This window comes from Nomia melanderi, chromosome 9 (assembly GCF_051020985.1).
Source record: "Nomia melanderi isolate GNS246 chromosome 9, iyNomMela1, whole genome shotgun sequence".
NCBI classification, from domain to species: domain Eukaryota; kingdom Metazoa; phylum Arthropoda; class Insecta; order Hymenoptera; family Halictidae; genus Nomia; species Nomia melanderi.
The window spans coordinates 13,511,640-13,533,177 of NC_135007.1; the positions used below are offsets into that span (position 1 = coordinate 13,511,640).

General features: G+C 45.3%; 1 protein-coding gene across 2 annotated transcripts in view; it reads left to right on the forward strand.

The window, feature by feature from the left end:
- LOC116427259 (uncharacterized) overlaps positions 1-21,538 on the forward strand; it is a 165,871-nt gene that overhangs the window by 131,152 nt on the left and 13,181 nt on the right. For both annotated transcript variants that reach the window (XM_031977394.2, XM_031977395.2), the window contains exon 5: positions 21,286-21,422. In XM_031977394.2, coding sequence (XP_031833254.1) covers positions 21,286-21,422 — 137 coding nt within the window. The remainder of the gene's footprint in view (positions 1-21,285; positions 21,423-21,538) is intronic.

The following is a 21,538-nucleotide window of genomic DNA, read 5'->3' on the forward strand; positions in this document are numbered from 1 at the left end:
ACGCGGGCTTCATGGAGATCACTCGAACGGAGAACGGCCGAGTCCCTCATCATACTTTGTAATGTAAACTCCCGGCGATATTTTCTTCGTTCTTTGTCTCGTTTCTTCGTCCCTATTTTTTTTTTAATCCTCCGCTCTCCGCGTCGTTCTTTCAGCGTCTCTTAATAACCTTTCGATCATCGAGACTCCCGGCTCAGGACGTTCGAACGGAGTGTCGGTCGGGTAGGACATCGCGGTGCGCTGTCTTTCGCCTCGTAATTTGTCGGTTAATCCTCGTTCACCTGTCGATCGTTATCCCGTGAAATCGATATCGCCATTGTTTCCACCGGCTCCGTGTTTCGTCTGCTCCGATTAGCTTACCGAAAGCGAAACGTTCGGATACAGGTGTTATAAGATCGGGATCGCTTATTGAAAGGTGTTCCTGATAAATTAGTTGTAGGATGTTGGACTGCTAGGATCTAGGAAAGCTGCGCGATTGTAACAGTTGTTGGGAAATATTTATTCGTTCTAATAAGGGTTATCGTTTAGCCAGATATTCTCGATGCAACGCGTTTCCTGATAAATCAATGACAAATAGGTATTAAGACAACACAAACGAACTGCGTTTATTAGTTTCCATACGTAGTTCAGTAAAGTTGCTAATAAGTTCTCTGAATTACCCTAACCTTAGATATTTAACCCCTTGGCCTATGATTTCTTTCTCAACTCTGATCGATATACTATTTTGTCATTAATAATTTATTGGAACAAGAGAAAAATTCTAAGCATATGTTATGCCTATATTTCCTTTTAAGTATAATTGATTACAGAGGAATAATATTCACTTTGAATTCGAGCAATATATATATTTGTTGAATCACGTTGAAAATCTTCACGAGTCTCGCTCATTGTTGTAGGGCAAGGGGTTAAGAACAAATCATCATCGAACAAATAAAACATCCAGAAACCCTACATTAAAATTACAAATGTCCGTACCGCTGGGAATTTAAATACTTAAGAAGCATCGACGTCAAACGCCATAGTTCCCATCCACGCAAACGCGGGCAGAGATGCAAATGGCGGCGCGCAGCCGCGAGCGCAGACACTTTTCCCCGAACCGGAGCTAGGAGCACGGTCTCCCGTCGCCGACGCCGCGGAAAGGAGATCCGAGATCGCCGCGAGAGGACGATAGATCGACGAGGATGGGAATCCCGAACGGCGCAACGGGGATCGGTTTCGCTTGGAATGCAAACGACCGTCGCGATAAACTCGCACGAAGTCGCCACGGTCGCACGGCCACGGACGATAATACGTCTTCCTGGTGATTTTGTTATTCAAATCGCCGCGAGGACCGTGCTGGCCGTGGAAAACCGCTATTGAATGCCGAAACGGCTTCGCTCCGGGCCGTGAGGGATGCAGAAGGAAGGGGACCCTCCCGCGAGAACTTCCATTCACGCCCGGGCAATCCAGAACGTCCGGTTCTTGTAGCGCCGTCCCTGGAAAAGCCGCTCCGCTTAGTCGCAAAAAAGCCGCTCCGCGTATCGCTCGGTTCCCGTTAAGCTTAAACGTCGATCGGGACCGATTCGATTGGAACGGTGAACCCTCCGGCCGATTATCCGACTCTGTTTCGGCCTAGCGGAGCGTTCTCGCTCCTCTTCGCCGCTCGCCGCGTGAATTTTCATCTTTACTTACGTTCCTTTGAACGGATACTTTGATCTCTGATAGTAAACGGTATTTATTTCGTAAACGATGTGAAGCTTATTTTGCCAAAGTATTTATGTATTAAAGGCGCTCGCAGTTTTTGGAATTTGAAGCTAGGAAGAGATTGGTAATTGCAATCATTATAGATAAGATTCGTAAATTCTTGACTAACTAAAGTAATTCAGCAAGTGGTTGCGTGTTGAAATTGAAGTAACGGATCGAGTTTAATTATAAGTACTAATTACTTTATTATACAAATAGATAGGGCTGTTTAAGGATTAATGAATATTCCTTCGGCAGCAATTAAGAAAATCCCCCAGCGTATCCGAATCGCGTAGGATTCTTCTAAAATCCAATTCTAATTCGTCTCGTTCAACTTGCCTTAAGTATCCCCGTGTCTCGTCTGCAATTCTAAACCGCCACTCATCGTAAATCGTCATCCCGCAATCAGCGATACGGCTCCCGTTCCATCCACGCCCGTTTTTCCGGGAACTCGGATCCACCTGTTCGAGGCGGCCGCCGGGGCAAAAAGGGGTTAGGTGAACGGGAACGTTCCGCGAGCCCGTTAACGAGCGTTTCCTCTACGCGCGGCCTCACTTTGTTATTCGGATCGGGGGTGACGACGCGGGTACCGGCATCGAATGTTGACGAGGACGTCCGCCGCAGACGGAGCAAATTCAAATTCCGTGGCGAGGCTTTCCCGAGGATTTCCCGATTTTTATCGGCGACCCGCGCCGCTCGGTGTCCCGTAAACGGAATATGCTGATTCGCCCGGCTGCTGACCGCGGCCTCCGTTCCGCTCGTGCACGCTCGAGGATTCTCCCTTTCCATCGTCGATTAGGATTGGAGGTTGAATCGTATAAGAGAGCTCCGTCGGAGTTGCTCTTTAGCCTCGGAAATATTCAGATTCGACGCATAGAATAATAAATAATATTCGAAGGATAGCGATTGACGCGTTGAATACGCGACGATTCGCATATCTTCCTGCCAACAGCAGTTTCCTCTGTTTCTTCTAAATTCTAAGTATAGAGTTACTCAATTGTTACCTACAAGCTTTCTTTCACTTCATTCTTCTACGTCGAAAAGAATAACCCACGACCGCCTCCGCAATTCATTAAAATAAAACGCACCGATGCCTCCGACGTTAATCGACGCGTCGATCGTGCCCTTCGCTTTCGAGAAAACGCGTTTCCTCCATTCCTCGGAGACCTTTTTGTAAAGCCGGCTCCCAGGAATCGGGAGCCGCTGTTTAACTAACTTTTCCATGCAAAGGGGTGGACGATTCGCGGCCGTGGGGAAAAAAGAGGGGGAAAAAACGGTCCCCAGGAGTCTGCACGCGAGCCCGGCGAACGCGTGCACGGGGCAGACACCTAAGCATCGGCCTCGGATCGCGTAAGGGGAAATGAAAACGAGTATAGCGGCCGTTTCTCGGAATGATGGAGAGCTCGGGGAACGGGGCCGAAGAAAAGGAGAAGCGCCGCGAACGAGGGGAACGGGCCGGCCCAGAGGTCTCGAAGACGTTTTCTTTCTTCGACATATTTCTCACGGGGCCCCGGGTGGACGACTTCCGTTCCTCTTTCTTGCCGCGTCCCTCGCGCACCCCGCCCCCGCCGTCGCAGAAGAAGAAAGGGAGGACGTTCGCCAAACGACGAGACGCCGGGGAAAGATCGGCCGGTTCGATTAAAGGGGATTAACCCCTCGACGCCTGAAATGTTTACGTTTATCCAAATTTCTGTGCTGCGATTTTTCCGAGTGGTTCTCTTCTTTGTGAAGCTAATGTCGAGGTGAACGTCAGACAATGAACATCGAAAGCAGTTTTGTCAATTCACTAGAATGAATGGATGTCCAATTTAGGGGTTAACGAGGAGTAAGAATACGGGGTGAAAGTGTAAATGGTTATTTGATTTTTTGTAAATATCATATTATGGAATATTAGTTAATTTAGTATTAATAAGATTCATGGTAATCGTAATATCATATGATTTCTTAATAGTTATTTTAATATTAGTGAGGTCTATGTTGATATTCTGTAGAATTTTATTAACAATTGACCAGCGTGAATTCGTTTCGTCGTTTAAAATGTTCATTCTCGCGAAAATTGAAAGTGGAGCCTGAAATTCGTTCGGTGGAAGCGCTCGTTCGGTCACGATCGATATGGAGGGGAGCTGTTTATGAAAATGGCAACCGTCAGTGGGTGTCGGCGCCATTGTTTAAGTTCCGCGACGCGCCACGTTAGGAGTCGCTCGAAAGAAGGAGCGAGAGAGCGAAGGGGATCGACGGGGACAGAAGGGGACTAGCAATTAGCAATTAAACCAATAAGTCTGCAATTGGTGATTCCATTAATGGGACGTTCGTTCCCACAGAAGGCGAACGTTTTTCGACGTTCATCCGCCGACAGTTCCTCCTTCGCGCTATGATCTCCAATTGCTTCGGGAACGTATAATTAGCCCGTCGACGGCCGTTCGCAGTCGGGCGTTGCAGCGTTGTTTAGATCGTCCATCGATCGTCGCCTCAGTCCCGCGATAAACTCGCTGGAAAATCGTCCGATCGACCAAAAAAACACGGAGAACCTCAACACTTACTTAAGCAAATCTATTTTAATTGTCACGAAGGTCACTTTGACGTTCGATGAAACTCGATAATGAAAATTCTCCATTATGACGAACAAAAATGCACAGAACACAAACTATAAAACCATTCACAGTCATTTATATTATATTCAGTTTATCAAGATTCCTAGAAGCTTTCACTCGAAATCTCAATACTTTCATAGTTCAAGAGAAAATCAAGATCGATCGATCGGTAGTCCCACTGTCAACTAGGGCGTATCGGTTCCCGGCTTCGATTACGGTGGTCGTCGGGATCCGTTGACGCGGGGATGATTTACAACGGGTTGACGCTAGAACGAAAGAAAGAAGTCGCCCACGCGACGCTGGCCGGCCTCAAAGGACCCCGGTTCCGGCAGGCAATTAAAAACGTCGAAAGAGTTCCGCGCAAAAACGTGGAGCCCGACCTCCGATCGTCGCGCGGCCGCTAATAAATTCGTGGCCGCGAGTGGGCGGCGCCCCGGAACGTCCTGACTGCCGATAGCGCACGCGGCCTGTCCCACGCGACGATTATCCATTAATTAAACAATCAATATTTATTAAGCTTATTATCGGACACGGCGGCGGCGTCGGTGGCGGCCGCGAGAGCCCCGGTATTAATTCGATTCCGCGCGGTCCACGGTGGGGCCCGTATTTCGCTTAATAGGCGCCATATTGTTCGTAACGACGCAATAAATATGGACGTGGCCAAATGAAGACGATAAATTGTCGAACGCCCCCGCTGTCGGTGCCGCGTGTCTCGTGCTCTCCCGCCCCTTCTTTCCCCCTCCTTCGACCTCCTCGTCCGCTTCTGCTCGTTTCTCTCTTGGCGACTTCCTTTTCGTTTGGTCCGGCGATTCTTCTGATGTTCGAAGCGAATGAAATGAGGGAAATTTTATTCGCCGAGTGAACGACAGAGAGGAATTAGAATAAGGAATCCTTGAACGATTCGAGACGAGAGATGACGAATGCGTTTGTTCGATGAATAAAGCGTATTTCAGTTTGAATTGGGATATCGGGGAACTTGAAGCTATTATTTTATTCATTGTGCTATGGAAAATGCATCTGTTTAATTTCATCTTCTGATGAGACAAAGACGATATTTTGTGAAACTAACTTGAAGAGCAATCACACGTACATTGAGGAACAAAGTTATTTTATTTCAATATTTCTCGAATTGATGTATTATAGAAAGTAAAATATTAAATATCAAATTTTATAGTTTTAGTGTATGAAATCGGATGGTGAGTGAGAGTCACCTCTCGAGTGCAAAGGGTTAATACTAAAATATTCGAAACTTTTAAGGGAGGAAGCTAGATTGTATATCGTACTTCTAAGCATTAAAGAAAAGGGGAACTGTGTTGATCGGTTTTTTTGAGTAATCGAATTATATGTTGGTAGTTTTTCATATCTAGCCTGAGTCTAGTTGTAATTGTTTTCTAACTGAGATTGATGGTTAGCACACTTCTGCGCGCTGGAAATCAGTTCCTCGTTTACCATTCTCCGCGTCGTCACGCCATAGAAACGTTTTCCTGTCGAGTGAACGCCACTTTCAACCCTCGCGGCGATCCAACCCCCTCGCCGCTTCCGACTCTACTTCCTGATCACTTATTATAATCAATTAGCGACCGGTTATCTGGCATCTACGAAACGTCGCGTTTTAGGGGTGCAACCCTCCAGATTTTTTATACACCAGCCCGCGCCGGTTCCGAGAGGGTGGCTCCGCAACAGGCTGATGAGTAGTCGGACGTTTTTTATCCTCGCTACCCCATCGCTGACTTCCGTTATGACGGTCGTTTCACGCATTCTTATTGGACTCCAAGTCTTTTGTCAATTCCGCTGTTTACCTTTTAACTGGATATTTTCTCGAGAGGAATTCAATTAATATAATAAACACTGGACAACTTCAATATTGCTTCCTATTAATACGAACATTTGATAGAACATGATTATTTATGAACATGACAAACTCATCATCAATTAAAAGGTTAATACTTTGCCAACTTACAAATTCATTAGATCTAATATTCAACGAATCAACTGAAGAAAATACAAATAATACGTATAATCGGTTTTACTTGTAAATTAACTGTCACGATATCGATACATCCTCATTTCTCAAACTTCTTCGAATCTCTTTCATCATAAATTAACACTTTGCCAGCGTGTTCTTACAAATTCATTACACCTAATATTCAACGAATCAACTGAAGAAAATACAAATAATACGTATAATCGGTTTTATTTGTAAATTAACTGTCACGATATCGATACATCCTCATTTCTCGAACTTCTTCGAATCTCTTTCATCATATATTGCAGGATTTAATGGCCCGAAACTTCGCCGTCTCTCCTGCCATTTGGAAACTTAGCGAGACTCGCGTTCGCCCCGGAGAAAACTATGAATAACAGCTTCCCCGCTCGCGAGCGAGGCTGATCAATGAAAACGAGCGATCCGAAGCCGAGCCAGATGTATCGTTCTCCTCGCGGCTTTCCTCGAAGATTCTTTACGCTTCTGCAGAAACCCGATAGCCGCGTCAGCCATTAAGCCAGAACTGTGAAAGGAAGAGCCGGCGAGGGGTGAGAGATCCGGTAACAATAGGAAAGAACATCTCTCTCGCTCTCTCTTGCCCGAACGAAAAAAGGGTGCTGTCGCGAATGGCGAAGGGCAAACGAAAAGGGGATGGCCAGAAAAAAACTGTCTCGACTTATTTCGGATCGAATATACTTGCTAATATCTAGAAACTTGTTCATGAACCGTATTCAAAATCTTCTTACACGATAATCACCAAAGACAGGCGTCATTACCGAACAAACTAACTTCTTGAACATCGAATTTGATGATAAAAGAAACTGAGTAGAATTGAATTTCTATGTACTATTTCTGCTGTAATTATTCTATTCGAAAGATTCCTTATCTTCCCTATTCAAAACTTCCCTCGGAAATGATCGAGAGAAGATCAATACTCCTACGGAACAAACCGACTTTCCGAACTTCGAATTCAGTAATAGTAGAAATCGAGTGGAATTGAATTTCTCCGCGATATTTCTAATTATTCTACTCGAAAGATTCCTTATCTCTGCGCAGGATGGCGGAAAAGACGAAGAAAAGTGTCTTATCCCGGATCTTATTCAAAACTTTCCTCGGAAATGATCGCAAAAAGATCAATACTCCTACGTAACAAACCGCCTTGCCGAAGTTCGAATTCGGTAATAATAGAAATCGAGTAGAATTGAATTTCTCCGCGATATTTCTAATGTAATTAGCCTATTCGAAAGTTTCGCTATCTCGGCGCGGAATGGCGGAAAGAGGAAAGAAAGCTCTTGGCAAAGGCGTTCCTCGGAGGATGAGCCGGGGTCGTTCCGAGGGAAGAAACGGTCGACGGGGCGATCTCGGCGCTATGTAATTGTCATTTCGCGGAGAAACGGAGGCCCGCGTCTAGACGACGGTAATTGTGGCAAAAGGACAAAGGACGACGGCGACGCGGCCCAGGTAAACGGCGTCGTTACGCGCTCGCCCCGGTGATACGGAGTTGTGCGGCCCGGGGAATGGCCGTCCTCGTCCAGCAACTGGCCCTCCAAGGGAGTAATTAAATCTATTATCGGACTCCGCCTCGATCGTCCGGGAACCCGCTCAAATTCATCGTTAGCCTCGCTTTCTGGACGGCTGGATGATGTCTGGCGATGGATTCGTATGGACAACTTTTTCGATCGCGAAATATTTCATGCGTTACGACTGCGCGTTAACACTTTGCCAGTTATCCTATCGGGAGCAGTTTTCATTGTTATTTTATACGAGCAACGTTTGTAACACTCTTCACTATGAAAAACATTAGAATATTATTCAAAAGGAATTGTTTTATTTATTCCGTTATTAGAGTATATTACTGATTATTAGGGAATTCATTTTTCATTACAGAGTGATATAAAAGTTACCTTTCAATTACTATCGCGAAAGATCTATAATAAACTTTTATTTCGAGCAACTGATCTCTTATAATATAAAATTATAATTACTAAAAATCACTGTAATCTATGCTTACCATACACTAACGATCGCAACGTATTACATCTTTCTTTTTCCAAAGGATTCTCGAAAGAGGAAGCATCCCCTTTTCACCGGGGGTCAATTTGTGACCTGTGAATTTCGCGCAGCTAGGCCAGCAGTAAAAACGAGAACCGTCCGGTTCTCGTTCCTCGTTACATTCCAAGCTCGATTAAACGCGTCCTCCCGGAAAGTATGGTTTCCCATATCTCCGAGAATTTACTTTTCACCGGGCCGGTGGTTCGAGAGAGCGAGAGGGCCGGATGGCCGGAGGCTAATAAAAAAAAAGCTCTGCGGCGGCCTGATAAGCCCGGGGGTATTTCACACTCGGACAGAGCCAGTATCGAGCACGAGGACGCTAATGTAGCGTTATTTAACTCGGTTAGGTGTGCCACCCCTCGCGAGCGGTCCGCCCCTGGCGAAAAGTCCGGGGGTGCTCGCCGTCCCGTGAAAACACTGTGGGGGCGGTGACACGCGTAAAATAGGAGGCAACCCCATTTTCGTTTTGTCAGGTGCTCGTCATAATTCTGGGAGGGAGCTTTGCATGGCTGACCGGTGGCGATTGAACCGGTTGAACGCTGCTATTGTATCTTGGTAATTTTACAGTTCACGCGGGGGTTAGGGGTGGGTGTGATTCGCAGTCGAATGGAACCGTTTGTGGTGTAATTATGTCAATTTCCTGAATCATCTTCTTTGTCGAGGTATGATTTACTGTAAGCGAAGCGGAGAGCCATTTTTATTAGGAATACTAAATTGGACTTGATGGTAGAGTAATGTTTTCTAAGATTAGATGCTTATTACATTAAAATTTTTTAAAGAATGGAACCGTTTCTGGTGTAATTACGTCAATTTCCTGAATCATCTTCTTTGTCAAGGTATAATTTACTGTAAGCGAAGCGGAGAGCAATTTTAATTAGGAATACTAAATTGGACTTGGTGTTAGAATAATATTTTTTAAGATTAGATGCTTATTGAATTAATATCTTTTAAAAGCAAATATTTAATTTTCTCTTTATTATACTTTAACCCTTTGAACTCTGTAGGCTCCAATATCGCACCAGTTATAATATTAAATACTTCAATAAATCTTAAAGAAACTACCCTAGAATTCTTACATTTTCCACACATCCAAATTTTGTGCTAAGGAAAATAAAAGATCGAAGAAATGTTATAGCATTCATTTTCGCTAGGAATATTATAAAAACTAGTTACAGCTGCTAATAGATTACAAAACAACCTGGAGTGCTAAGGGTTAACACCTTTGTAACATCTTATTGCACTCTACCCTCCGTTCTCCGTACTTCTCACTTTTCGAAACTTCTCGTTAATTACCATTGATAATTGAATCAGGAAAGGAACCCTTGAAGCCAAGGATTCTCTTCCGACGTTGGTGGCCCGCGAAGAATCCTCTTTCGGGAATGAATATCGAGCGGTCAGCCCGAGCACGTGCCAGCGAGCCAATATCTGGCGAATATGTTAAGAAAGTCGCATACATCGGGGTCAGTACAGCGTGAAAATAGAATGTAAAGTGTTCGCGGGACTGGCGGCCGGCCTTAGGCGCAATAGGGGCGGTTTCCATAGGGGGTCGGTCGGTTTGACGCGTATGACGCGCCGGGCCACGTGACCGGCCTGCCAAGCCGGCAATCACTGCCCCGTACTACGCCGGACGAATCTTAAATATGGGATATTCAAATAGTCTCGCCACTTCCAATCCCTCCACCCTCGTTCCTCGTCGGTCAGCCGCTTTCCTCCATCATCGTCGAGCCCTCAGGAGTTCGTGACGGGTCAGGCTGGCATTCAGAACTTTTTCCATAATACACCGTCAGTAACCACTACTTCATCGATTTCCCCTAGAAATTAATTAACACGTTGAGTGCCGCACGTTTCTACCGAGAAAAATGTACAAAATGAAAATAATCTAATATGAAATTATGTAATTGAAATTATTATTGCAGGTCTATCTTGTTGAATGTCACTGCATTAGTATTACTATTAATACAGAAAAGTTTCCAAATCATCGTTTAATTGAATATAGTAATTTGAGGTCACCGGTGACCATGGCATCCAACGTGTTAATGAATCTGTGAAAAATTTGGCATCTTTATACCTTTTTCCTCGTTAAAAATGATTCTCTTATCGAGTTATTAAGTGATAACAGGATTAAATATTTAGTATCTGGATAATCGTTTATTATCGTTTCTTATATTACGTTGAGAAACCTTTATCTTTATCTAATCTAACGTGTTATCTATATTTCCTATATTCCTGTGAGAAAAATTATCAATGTAAAAAGCTCGGGATTTTATTGTACACCCGATTACGCGGAGATAGCGATGCGAAAATTAACTCGAATTGAAAGGCAGCGTATGTAAAGGTATTCGAAGTGCTGAAAATCGAGCACCGCGAACCTGTGAAACAGAAGATCGCCGATAGCGGTCAGCGTGCAGGTCCACCGCACCATACATCACTGCCAGCCAGCAGCGGGGGTGCCGGCACCAAATGGACCCGAAGTGCCAATGTGGAAGTCCCTCGCGGAAACCCTCTCTTTTATATGCATAGTCTCATTTCCTTATCGGAAATTTACGGTGAACGTGGCCGCGGCACTGCGGACCATTTTTCTTCCCGTACCCGTGATGGAGTTTTCAACCCCTTAATTGCTTTTCACCGCTGCTGCAGCCGATCCTGTCGCGTCGTCGTGTTCCTGCGATTTCTCTCATTGGCAAACTCACTTCGATCCCCAACCCCCTTCAACTGACATCACCTCGTCTGCAATATATTAACCCCTTGCCGACGAGTGAGACTCGCGATGAAGATTTCTAAACTAATTCAACAAGAATCAATGTTCATTACCCTGGGACTATTTTACCATTACCAATGTATTATCTTCAAACGAAATTTCCACCTGAAGTAGAATGGAAAATTTCGTTGTATTTCTTACCAATTCTCGATAGTAAAATATTACACTTAGTAACGAAAGCAAATAGTACGCAAATAATCAATAATCTCTCAATCTTCCAACTGAAACTATTCTCAATTTAATCATAAATTTCTACAAAAATCTCTCGATGCTATATCGAATCATATTTATTATATTTATCAATCACTTCGTAAGATCTACAAGATCCAATCTCAAGGGACCGTTCACAAACTCTCCAATTTCCTATGCGACTAACAGAACCATTTCCACTATACAGAATTCTAAAGACACGCTCAAATAATTCCAGTCATGCACAGTTATCCCAAATTCACGAGACCAGGAATATTCAATGTTTTCGTAGCCTAAGGTGCTCGTGTTTGGAGCCATCTGCATTTCCTGCGCCTCCGTGTACCGTTACGCGGCGCTCATCTGCATCGCAGACTCCCAGATCGTCCCAGTAGCACGTGCCTCTCGCGCGTTCGGTTTCATTATAACGGTAGCTGTCGATGACGACGATGACGATCACGAGGACGAGAGCACGCCGGGCGAGGGCCTGTTATCCAGCCGACTATTTACCGATCCTGCATCTGTCCCGACCCACGCCCGCCGCCCCGGAATATTTCGCTTTCACCGGTGCAACCGCGGCTAATGGCGCGCACGCACGGCCGCGCCATGTGTCCAGGGAATCTCGTTGCTTACCTGGCGCTTAATTTCGGGTTAGAACCGATCATCGAATTTCCTGGATCGATAGCCCCTGACCCTCGGCGTTCCCTTTGTGCCCGGATCGCAGCAAATTGGACGGCGTCGGCTGCGCCGCCGTTAATTGACAAACTGTTTTTCCCGTATTTCCATGTGCCCTGTCATTAAATCGTGTGGCGGTGAAAGGGCCTGTCGCTATTGCCGTTCACGTTTGCGCTCGGATTCTGAAATTATGGATGTTTGAACAGTAGATACGTAGGTATACGCCAGGTAGTTTCCGGAGGAATCAGAATTTTGTAACTCTTGGGAACTAATTTTTACATTTCTGGGCATCGATGGTTTATTCGTGTTTCTCGGGTGTCTTCAATGGACTCTCGCGATATTTAACCCTTTGAACTGGCAAGAATTTCAGTGGAAATGTTCGATATTTTCCGACAAGATATAAATGACATTAAAACTGATCTAAGGATAATTCACAGGTAATTTAAGCAACGACGCTATTTTATTTAAACGTTTCACATAGCAATACAAAGTTTAAGTTAACCCTTTGCACTCGAGAGTTTTTCACTATTGATGCATTATACAAAGCTTAATATTATATATAAGACTTTATAATTTTGCTGTATCAAATCAAGTGATGACTGAGAGTCACCTCTCGAGCGCTAAGTGTTAACACTAGGTTTACGGATTTTAGAAATATTATTTTGTAAATGTTAACTACTATCAAATCTCCAGTTTCCACAATCTAAATAAACGAGCATCAATTCTTTTAGGAATAATAGAATGAAGTATACAATAAATGCCCGTAAACCTAGTGTTAATCTAAGCTTAAATATAAAAAGTTCTATTCGAAGTTCTATCTTTCATATCCTTTCCAATATTATTCACGCAATGATTTCTTTGCAACCACATCGATCATACCTACGTAAACGAACAACCATCCACAAGCAAAAGGAAATCCCCAGCAAGTTTACGTATGAAACTTCAATAACAGAGAATATCCACCGAAACCAAGCGGACACGTTCGTTTATCGGTCGCAATTCGAAATCTCCATAAGCCAAGAGCTCGAGGAGCATTTGATAACGCGAGGAGCGTGTTTAATGGCCGCTCGTTGCATCCCGAAACTCATTCCCGATGGGAAGGATTCCATGAATGGCAAACGAGGTTCCGGTCGTTACCAAAGATTCGGCGGAAGATTGCGGACGAAGTGGTAGCAGGATCGTCGCTCTAAATGCTCGGAGCCATTACCAGTACCAGAAGGTCGGGACGGAGGTATACACGCGTGAGCGTGCGCTTGCGTAGACGAGATAGAGAGGAAGAGAGAGAGCGAGAGAGAGGAAGGCCACGTGCCTCTGGTAGCACGCGACCAACCTAACGGTTTTAGACTCACCCCACACGCTGCTCGAAAACCAGTCCACCCCTTCTCTCGTCACCCTTGCCGGGCCGCCGGCACCGCTGCTGTTTCAAAACACGCCAGAGGAAACTGTTATTCTATTGGCTCGTCGATCTATCCCCCTCGCGTGTCCTCTCCCCCCTTTTCAGACCACTGTCTGATTCGCCTTAGCCGATTTCTGGCCCCTTCGACAATGATTCCGACGCTTTTTTTCCCGCCAACCGGCCTCAGCCTCTCTTTCGCTCTTCGAAAACGTAAGAATCACTAGGAGAGAATGTTTAACGCGTCAAATTGACGCATATTGGATTTTAGAAATATTATTTTGCAAATGTTTACGCCGATTTTTATTGATCACACTGACATGTACCCTAATTACCTACTATCAAATCTCTAGTTTCCACAGTCTAAATAAACGAGCATTCTTTTAGGAATAATAGAATGAAGTGTACAATAAATGACCGGAAACCTAGTGTTAGAAAACTTTGGAACTCTGGCGGAGGAATATGGTGAAACCTTGATTCTATGAAGTTTCAATTATTCAACCCTTTGACGAAGATTCTTTGAAATGTACAGAACCTTCAACGGATAAAGTTAAATTATATGCTTTATTAATAGGAGAACAGGAAACGTGCTGATCTCTTGTTGTTCGACTGATTGAGTCATTTGTTCGCGTCTTCCAAATACATCTTTATTTTCTTGTGGAATGAGTTTGGTAACGAATGATATATTTCGAAGCTTGTTATTACAGTTTGAATTCTAGGGAGTTTACTTTCAAATTCGCTTTGATTGAATTTTTTTTATTTTAGTACAAAGGAAGGTTCTATTTTCACATTTTTGCATTTATTCGAAACAAGTATTAGCTTACATTTGTTAAATTTAATTCTCCACTATAATTCTCGCTTCACAACATAAAAGTGAAACTGTACTCTAAGAATCTCAAAGAAATAATACGAAATTTTCTGCGCAACTAAAATCGCTGTTCCGTCCGAAAAAATCGAGATCGGAACGGGGTTTGTCACGCTCGGCGAAGGGAAATTCGAACGCGATCGTTCAAGAGACGCTGGAAGCCCGATGACGTCCTCCGTGTGCCTCGATGCATGAAAACGGACCCGGCGAGCATAATCGAATGATGTAAGGCCCTAATAAAATCGTAAGTCGGCTGACAGGCGGTGCACGCAGGCCCGGAATAATGGGGCCCGACATTCCTCCCCCGTACTCTGAGGGGGTTGGCCGCATTGTCGTCCCCTTACGTAAGAATGGCGACGAAGAAACGACGCGGAGGCAGATGCCGTTTAGACATTCTGCCGAGAACTGCGAGAGAGAAGGAGAGAGACTTAATGCGATCTTGCGACGATCTAAGATGCAGGTAAATCGAGAGGAGGCTCCTTTCGAAACGTTTCACTCTGGGAGGGTGAATCTGTTTTTTCGCTGACACTGTTGGATCGAAGAGATCCTGGATCATTTTAGAACGAATTTATTTCATTGAGCTATTCTTCGTGTTTGATGAAGCTTCGAAGGAAATGCATTTGAACTGAAAATGTATTACTATTCGAATCGAATCGGTTGGAAAGTGGAGTTTCATATTTGTTTAGTGAAATATGCAGTATTATGTATAAATTGCGAGTGAATACTTAAGATGCGTTGAAGCATAGTGGTATGGATAAATTGCGAGTGAACAGTTACGTATATTATGAAAGAGGATTTTTATTGAATACGTATTTGATCATCGAAGATTTATTAATTAGCGAGCATATAGTTTCATGTATTAACGAATTGCATTTGGACACTATCGTGCATCGAATGCGTCAAGTATATGCGTCGATGCCTCCCTGAAACGTCGAAATGTAACGGTAATCGCGTACACGAGACGTCGTCATCGGAAATGCTTTAATTGCGGCCGACATACGGACGAAGCGAGCAAAGGGGAACCGGGAGACACAGCCCGGTAATTGCGGTACCATTACTTTGTGCTCGGTCCGAGAGTCTCTGTTGCGAATTACGAAAGCGGATCGATCGCGGGAGGGCGGCGGTGCGCGGCGGAAAATAAGAAGCGGCGGGGGAAGAGAGAAAGAGAGACGGAGAGGAAAGAGGAAAAAAGGAATGGTCGTTGGAAGACGAAGCGCACCGAGTAAATCGAGCAAAAAGGGAGGGAAGAGAAGCCGCGATCTGGAAGAGGCAGAGAGGAAGAGGGCGAACCTGAGGGCGGAGCCGCGAGGGAAGAGGATGAGGAGGGTGCCGGAGCGCAGGGGAACGAGGGATGCAACCGCGAAATCGGGCAGAGCCGTGAAAATAACGATTTCTCCTTTGTGGTGCCGTTCGTTAAACCGAGAAGAGCCGGTTTCACGAACCGAGGGTGGAAAGGAGAGAATCAGCGGGAAGAGGAGGATGGGGAAGGAGGAGGATAGAGAGAAATGAGAAATGAGAAATAAAGAGCAGTGAAAGGTGAAGAGTGGAGGGAGGTAGAGAGACAAGAGAGAAGAAGTAAAATAGTGAATAGTGAGAGGAAGAGGAAAGAATTTAGGTAAAAGAAGATAGAGAAAAGTGAAATATATAGAAACGAAATTTAAAGAGAAATGGAAGATAGAGAAAAGTGAAAGATGAAGAAACGAAGTTTAAAGAGAAATGGAAGACAGAAAAAGATGAAGGATAAAGAAACGAAATTTAAAGAGAAACGGAAGATAGAGAAAAGTGAAAGATAAAGAAGCGAAATTTAAAGAGAAATAGAAGACAGAAAAAGATGAAGGATAAAGAGAAAGGCTGAAGAAAAGTGTAAGATAAAAAGGAAAGGAGAGATGAAAAGAGAAAACACGGTAGCAAGAGAAGAGAAAGAGCGTACACGGGTATTCGTGACTTGCCGATATTTTTCCTGAAAGCTGTTCGAATCGATATTTTATGTAGATCGAGCGGGGGGAAAGGGCGACGTGCCCTTTCGCCGTCGCCACCAGCCATTCTCGCCCGAGCGGACAAAAACATCGGCCGATCCCACGCAACAGTCGTGAAACGACGGAGCCGGGGGGGTGAGTGGAAGACGAAGGCAAAGAGGGCCTTTGTTGCACGGCAGAATTCATCCAGAAAATGGAACTTCTTCGTGGCGATTGTTGCGTCGCGCACGGAGAAAGCTGCCGCGGCTATTCACCGAGGCGTTCCCTCGAATTAGATAGAAATATTCACAGTGCGACCTGAATGGACAGCGCAGACAGTTTTCGTGCTTGGCACCTGAATTCTGGGGTTATTGCCGTTTAAATGTCCGCAAAGGTGGAATAACCCTTTAATGGAGGAAAATATGCTGCCAATCATAAGTAGACCATTTCGTAGATTTAGTAGATTTACAATTCTATCAACTTTATTTCTATAGTTTGTGATAATCACTGGACTATAGCTTCTCTAGTCCTTAACACGTCCAAATCATTCAAACAATGTTACTAACCTAACCAATCAAAGAACCAATTAAGGCAAAGCCCAGACAACCTTCGAAACTTCCATTCGAAGATCCAACGATCCCAAAATTCTTCAAGAAAGTTCTTCGAAAAGCTCCGAAATCTCCCAGGAACGTTTTCGTCGAACAAGCAAGAAGTCTTATTTCGAGTTCCGAGACTGCGAAAAGTCAACCCTTCGATCGGCGATCGGCGTTCCTCGAAAACCACGATCGAGGGGATGCACAGTGTCCACAGCTCAGGTGTCCTGTCCCGTTTTATCACCTGACGTACGTGACGTGGCCGTGGTCTCCCCGGATTCTGGTTATTTCGGAAGGTCAGGTCGTCGCCCAGTTTTCCCCCGGCGCAGCGGCAAAAGGAAGAGAAAATCTAGGCGTCGAAGGTCGGGACGGTCCAGCTGCAGCCCTCCTTCGCGGAACGGTCCCGGTTGCGTCGCAGCCGTGTGTCGGTGTGCGCGTGCAGGCCGGCCGCCGCGTAAATGTGGGTGGGTGATGGATAGACGGTTACCGTGTCACCCGCGCGAACGTTAAACGGGCATCAATGCCTGGAAATTGCATGGGCAGGGGGCATTGTGGCCCGGGCCCATTTATAATGGCACCTAGCCTGCGTCGGTGTATGCAGATGCGGGACAATGAGAGCCCGCCGATGCGATCGTGAGATACGATCTTGTTCCGGATGAGCGAGATTCCGTGTCCGCAGCTGGATCGCTTGGAATTCCGTTTTATCGTCCGCCGATGGAATAATTGGGAATCGCAGCCGACAGTTGCTTCGCTGATATTCTGATTGTTAGGACAGTTGAACTTCGTTCTGTTACTTCATTCGGTTTTATTTTGGAAGATCTAAGATAGATTTTAATAGTTTGTGTTAATGTCTAGAGGATCTAAATTTGGTTTTGATATTCTGTTTTCCAAGGATTCGGAAGATCTAAGATAGATTTTAATAGTTTGTGTGTTAATGTCTAGAGGATCTAAATTTGGTTTTGATATTCTGTTTTCCAAGGATTCGGAAGATCTAAGATAGATTTTAATAGTTTATGTGTCAGTATTCTAATGTCTAGAGGATCTAAATTTAGTTTTGATATTCCGTTTTCCAAGGATTCGGAAGATATAAGATAAATTTTAATAATTAACACATTGCGTACCGGCTAATTTTCAGAAAACTGAATTGTGATGGCAATTTTCACTGAGGTCAACTTATATCACTATACATAGGAAAACTCATATCATATTGTTATGTAATATATTTTAAATAAATAATTCGAATGAAATTTTATATTTTCTCAATGCTGTGGTAATTAGCGAATTTGCATAGTTAAGTGTCTATATAAAAACGAGATTTCTCGTTACCGGTACGCAATGTGTTAATATTCTAATGTCTACAGAATTTCAGTTCAGTTTTGATATTGTTTTCCAAAGATTCGAAAGATTTATTTAAGATTTATTTATTAAATTTTGGAAGATTAGCTCAAATCTTCCATTCTCTAGACGATCGATGGGATGGTAAAAAAACCAGCTCTCCCATGCCGTCACAATTTTTCAAAACAGTCTTCCGTTGAAAAACCGTTGACGCACACCGGTATCACCTCTCTTCCTCCACTCACAGTCACCTCCATCTTCTCTCCGTTAACCTTACCGCCAAAAGTCCGTTGAACTTCGCCGAAACCGTCAGCGGACTCTCCCAACCCGAGGAGCGCGCCGAAGAAGAACCAATCGCGTGGCTCGCGATCGTGGGGAAGAAAACGGCGTAAAAAGAGGAACGACGGAGAACTGGGAGTCTCCTTATCTAAGTGATTCGTCCGTTAACGGACGAGATCTCGCACCTGGCGGGCCACGGTCCGCGATAAACGTCGCGGGAGACGTGCGCGCCGAGAAAAGGGGTGGAAAAATGGGAACCTACGGCGTTTCGGCCGAAAAAATCCTTTCCGACCCCTCTCGCCGCTTGTTTTCCCGGGTTCGGAGGACGCGGGAGCTTCTCACGGCCGAAAAAAGCGTAATTTTCGGTGAAAAGAGGGGAACGACGATGCAAATTCGGGGGTAAAAAGGGAAACCGAGTGCGTGTACCTGCTTTCCCCGGCGCGAGGGGTGTAATCGAGCGCGGAGCGACGACGGTGGGACGAGTAACTGAAATTTTATAGGGAATCCACCAATACCGACGATTTTTCTCGATCTCTCTCGGCGCGTTCTACCTGACCTGTCACGTCTCTCCCCCCTCTTACCATCTTTCCTTTCTTTTTTTTCGCCGTTTTCTGGGGAATCCACGTCAGGTACGAAGGGGAGACGCGCACAGATGCGAAGGAGCGAAAATCGGGGCGAGCACGAACGGTCGCGTCGAAATTCACAGGATTCACAGGATTTCGAAATGTGTTTTTTTTCTTCTTCTTCTTCTTCTTCCTCTTTCGATCCGCTCGCCGCCCAGCCTTGACCTTCTCTTCCACCCCTCGGCGAGGAACGTTTTTGTGCCGCTGCGCGCCCATCCCCACCTGCGACCGCCGTCTTTTTTACCGGCGTTTCGCGAGCGTTTATCTCTATTCCGTCGCTTTTGTCCCGGGACTTGCGATGGGAAAGTTTCGGGGCCGCGGGTCTGCTCTCAGCGGCCGAGCGACTTCTTCTCTTTGGACGGTTCACTGACCCTTGCCCGCTCTCGCGCCCCGCGCGGTTTTTCACTTTGGTACCGAGGCGCGAGAGTTGACGGCCTAACGACTCGGAAGAGGATCCTTGGGAATTTATTGTTAACCGTGATTCTTCGGAGTTGTCGAAGCCGATTCGAATGGTACATCAGATTTTCTAGACTTCCATTGGAAGCTATGAATTTTATAACTATCAACGATATTAACGCATTTTCTGTAAATACTTCCAGTGAATCTCACAGCTCATTCCCTCTATTCCATAATCTCACCCTCCACAGTTACAATTCCAACTCACCGATTACCAACACCGAAACATCCCTATAACTCGATTAACAATTCAAATTCCAACATTTTCACATTCCCTATTCTAAACAATCCCTACTCCTCCAAAAACGCTACCCCCAAACGAACTCCCCCGAAAGATTCCTCAAACTTCCAATTGCAACATTCAAACGCCATCCTTCTCTGTCAGAAGGATCAAAGCTCGATCCCACGTCTGCGACGTCCAAGCCTCGGCTCCCTTCGCAAAAAAGGGGTGTCCCAAGCGTATCGAAGTAATTATTATTAAAAACCGTTGCGCCGGAGCGCGAATGGCGTTGGTAAGCTCGTTTCCTCGATCCGGGCGAATCGGTTCCGTGCCATTATACCCGGCGCGGTGCCCTTTTTTTTCGGGGGGGGCGCGTTTAGCGCCGGTGGACGCGGCAAGAAAGGGGTGGCGAGGGAGGTAGGTCATAAGACACGATGATGGATGCGCGAAGGGTTGATTTTCGCGTGCCGCGTAGAGGGGCGCGCGCGAAGAAAGGCGAAAAGGGTTCGGCCCTGTCGCGGCCAATCGTGCACGAACACCACGAACACGAGGAACCAATCGTCGAGGGCCTACCCGGCGCGACGCTGGTGGGGAGGGTTTGGCTCCGCTCGTTTGGGGCCACGATTTCGTTGCGTCATTCTGACATTCGTTCTGTACCGGCGGCGAGGCGAGGACCGACGGTTCCGCGCGACCTTCGGTCTCCCTGATGTGAGCGCCCCTTAAGGATTCCGGTCGCTTCGGTACTACGAGTATATACAACACTGTGCGCGATTATTAATTTATTCATTATTCATGTTGAATGTATATATATGTATATATATTTTTAATTCAACTGATGGACTTCCTTATATTTGCATTTTTGCATTCGATGGAACGTGAATTTCTTCGATTTGAATACTCGAACAGTGATTGCTAATTATAGAATATACGTGTAAATTCGAGTAACCTGAACTTTGAATAATCAGCCGCATTTGAAATGTGAATTCTTCCTTTACGTTCTCTGGTATCTTTGAATTTTTTTTAATGCTCACTTGGAGCGGGATACGAGATATTTTATGTAATTCCGATATAACACGGTGAACAGTGCGGTGGATCGTTTTTCCGAGATGAGGAGGACGACGGTGGGAGGGACACTTTGATGTTCGATCGTCGCGGATCGTCCCCCACTGCCACGCTTGAGAATCGCGAGCGGTGAGCGTCGTGGATCGCGGAAACCGCACTAATGTGACGGCTGGTGAAGGGACACGAGGATCCTCGGACACGAACGAGGCTAAGATGGTCTTCCTCGAAGATCCCAGGATGATCTTTGCGGACATGCGACTACATGCGACCAGCACGCCGACATCCACCCCCACGCGTTACCGTCTCCATCAGAAGTACAGGCCGCAAAACAACAATGATTGTACGAATTCGTTCTTCGCCGATTAATCGTCGACTCTCGTACGCGGGGTTGAATTGTTTCCCTTTTTACCGTTACCCTTTCGTTCGACCTTCTTCGCGTGCACTCCCTTTTCCCTCTTTGTTTTCTGTTATATGAACCTGTCTTCCGGGATCGCAAGAAATGATTTTAACGATTGCTCCTTTGCTTTTTGTTATAGATGCTGACCTCCATGGAGACGTGGACGGCCACGAACTTAGCGGAGACGACAGAAGCATCGCCAGTGACATCCAGGATGCCACCGAGGCGAACCTTGACCATGACTCCATGGACTCGGACAGGGAAGCTCTCAATCTGGTAAGTACGCATGTTCCGAAGAGTTTAGAAACCATTTCATATCAATAGTCGAAGGTTCAATTAACGATTAGAATATTAATGCAGCTTAGTTATTGTAATAAAACATCTCTTAACTA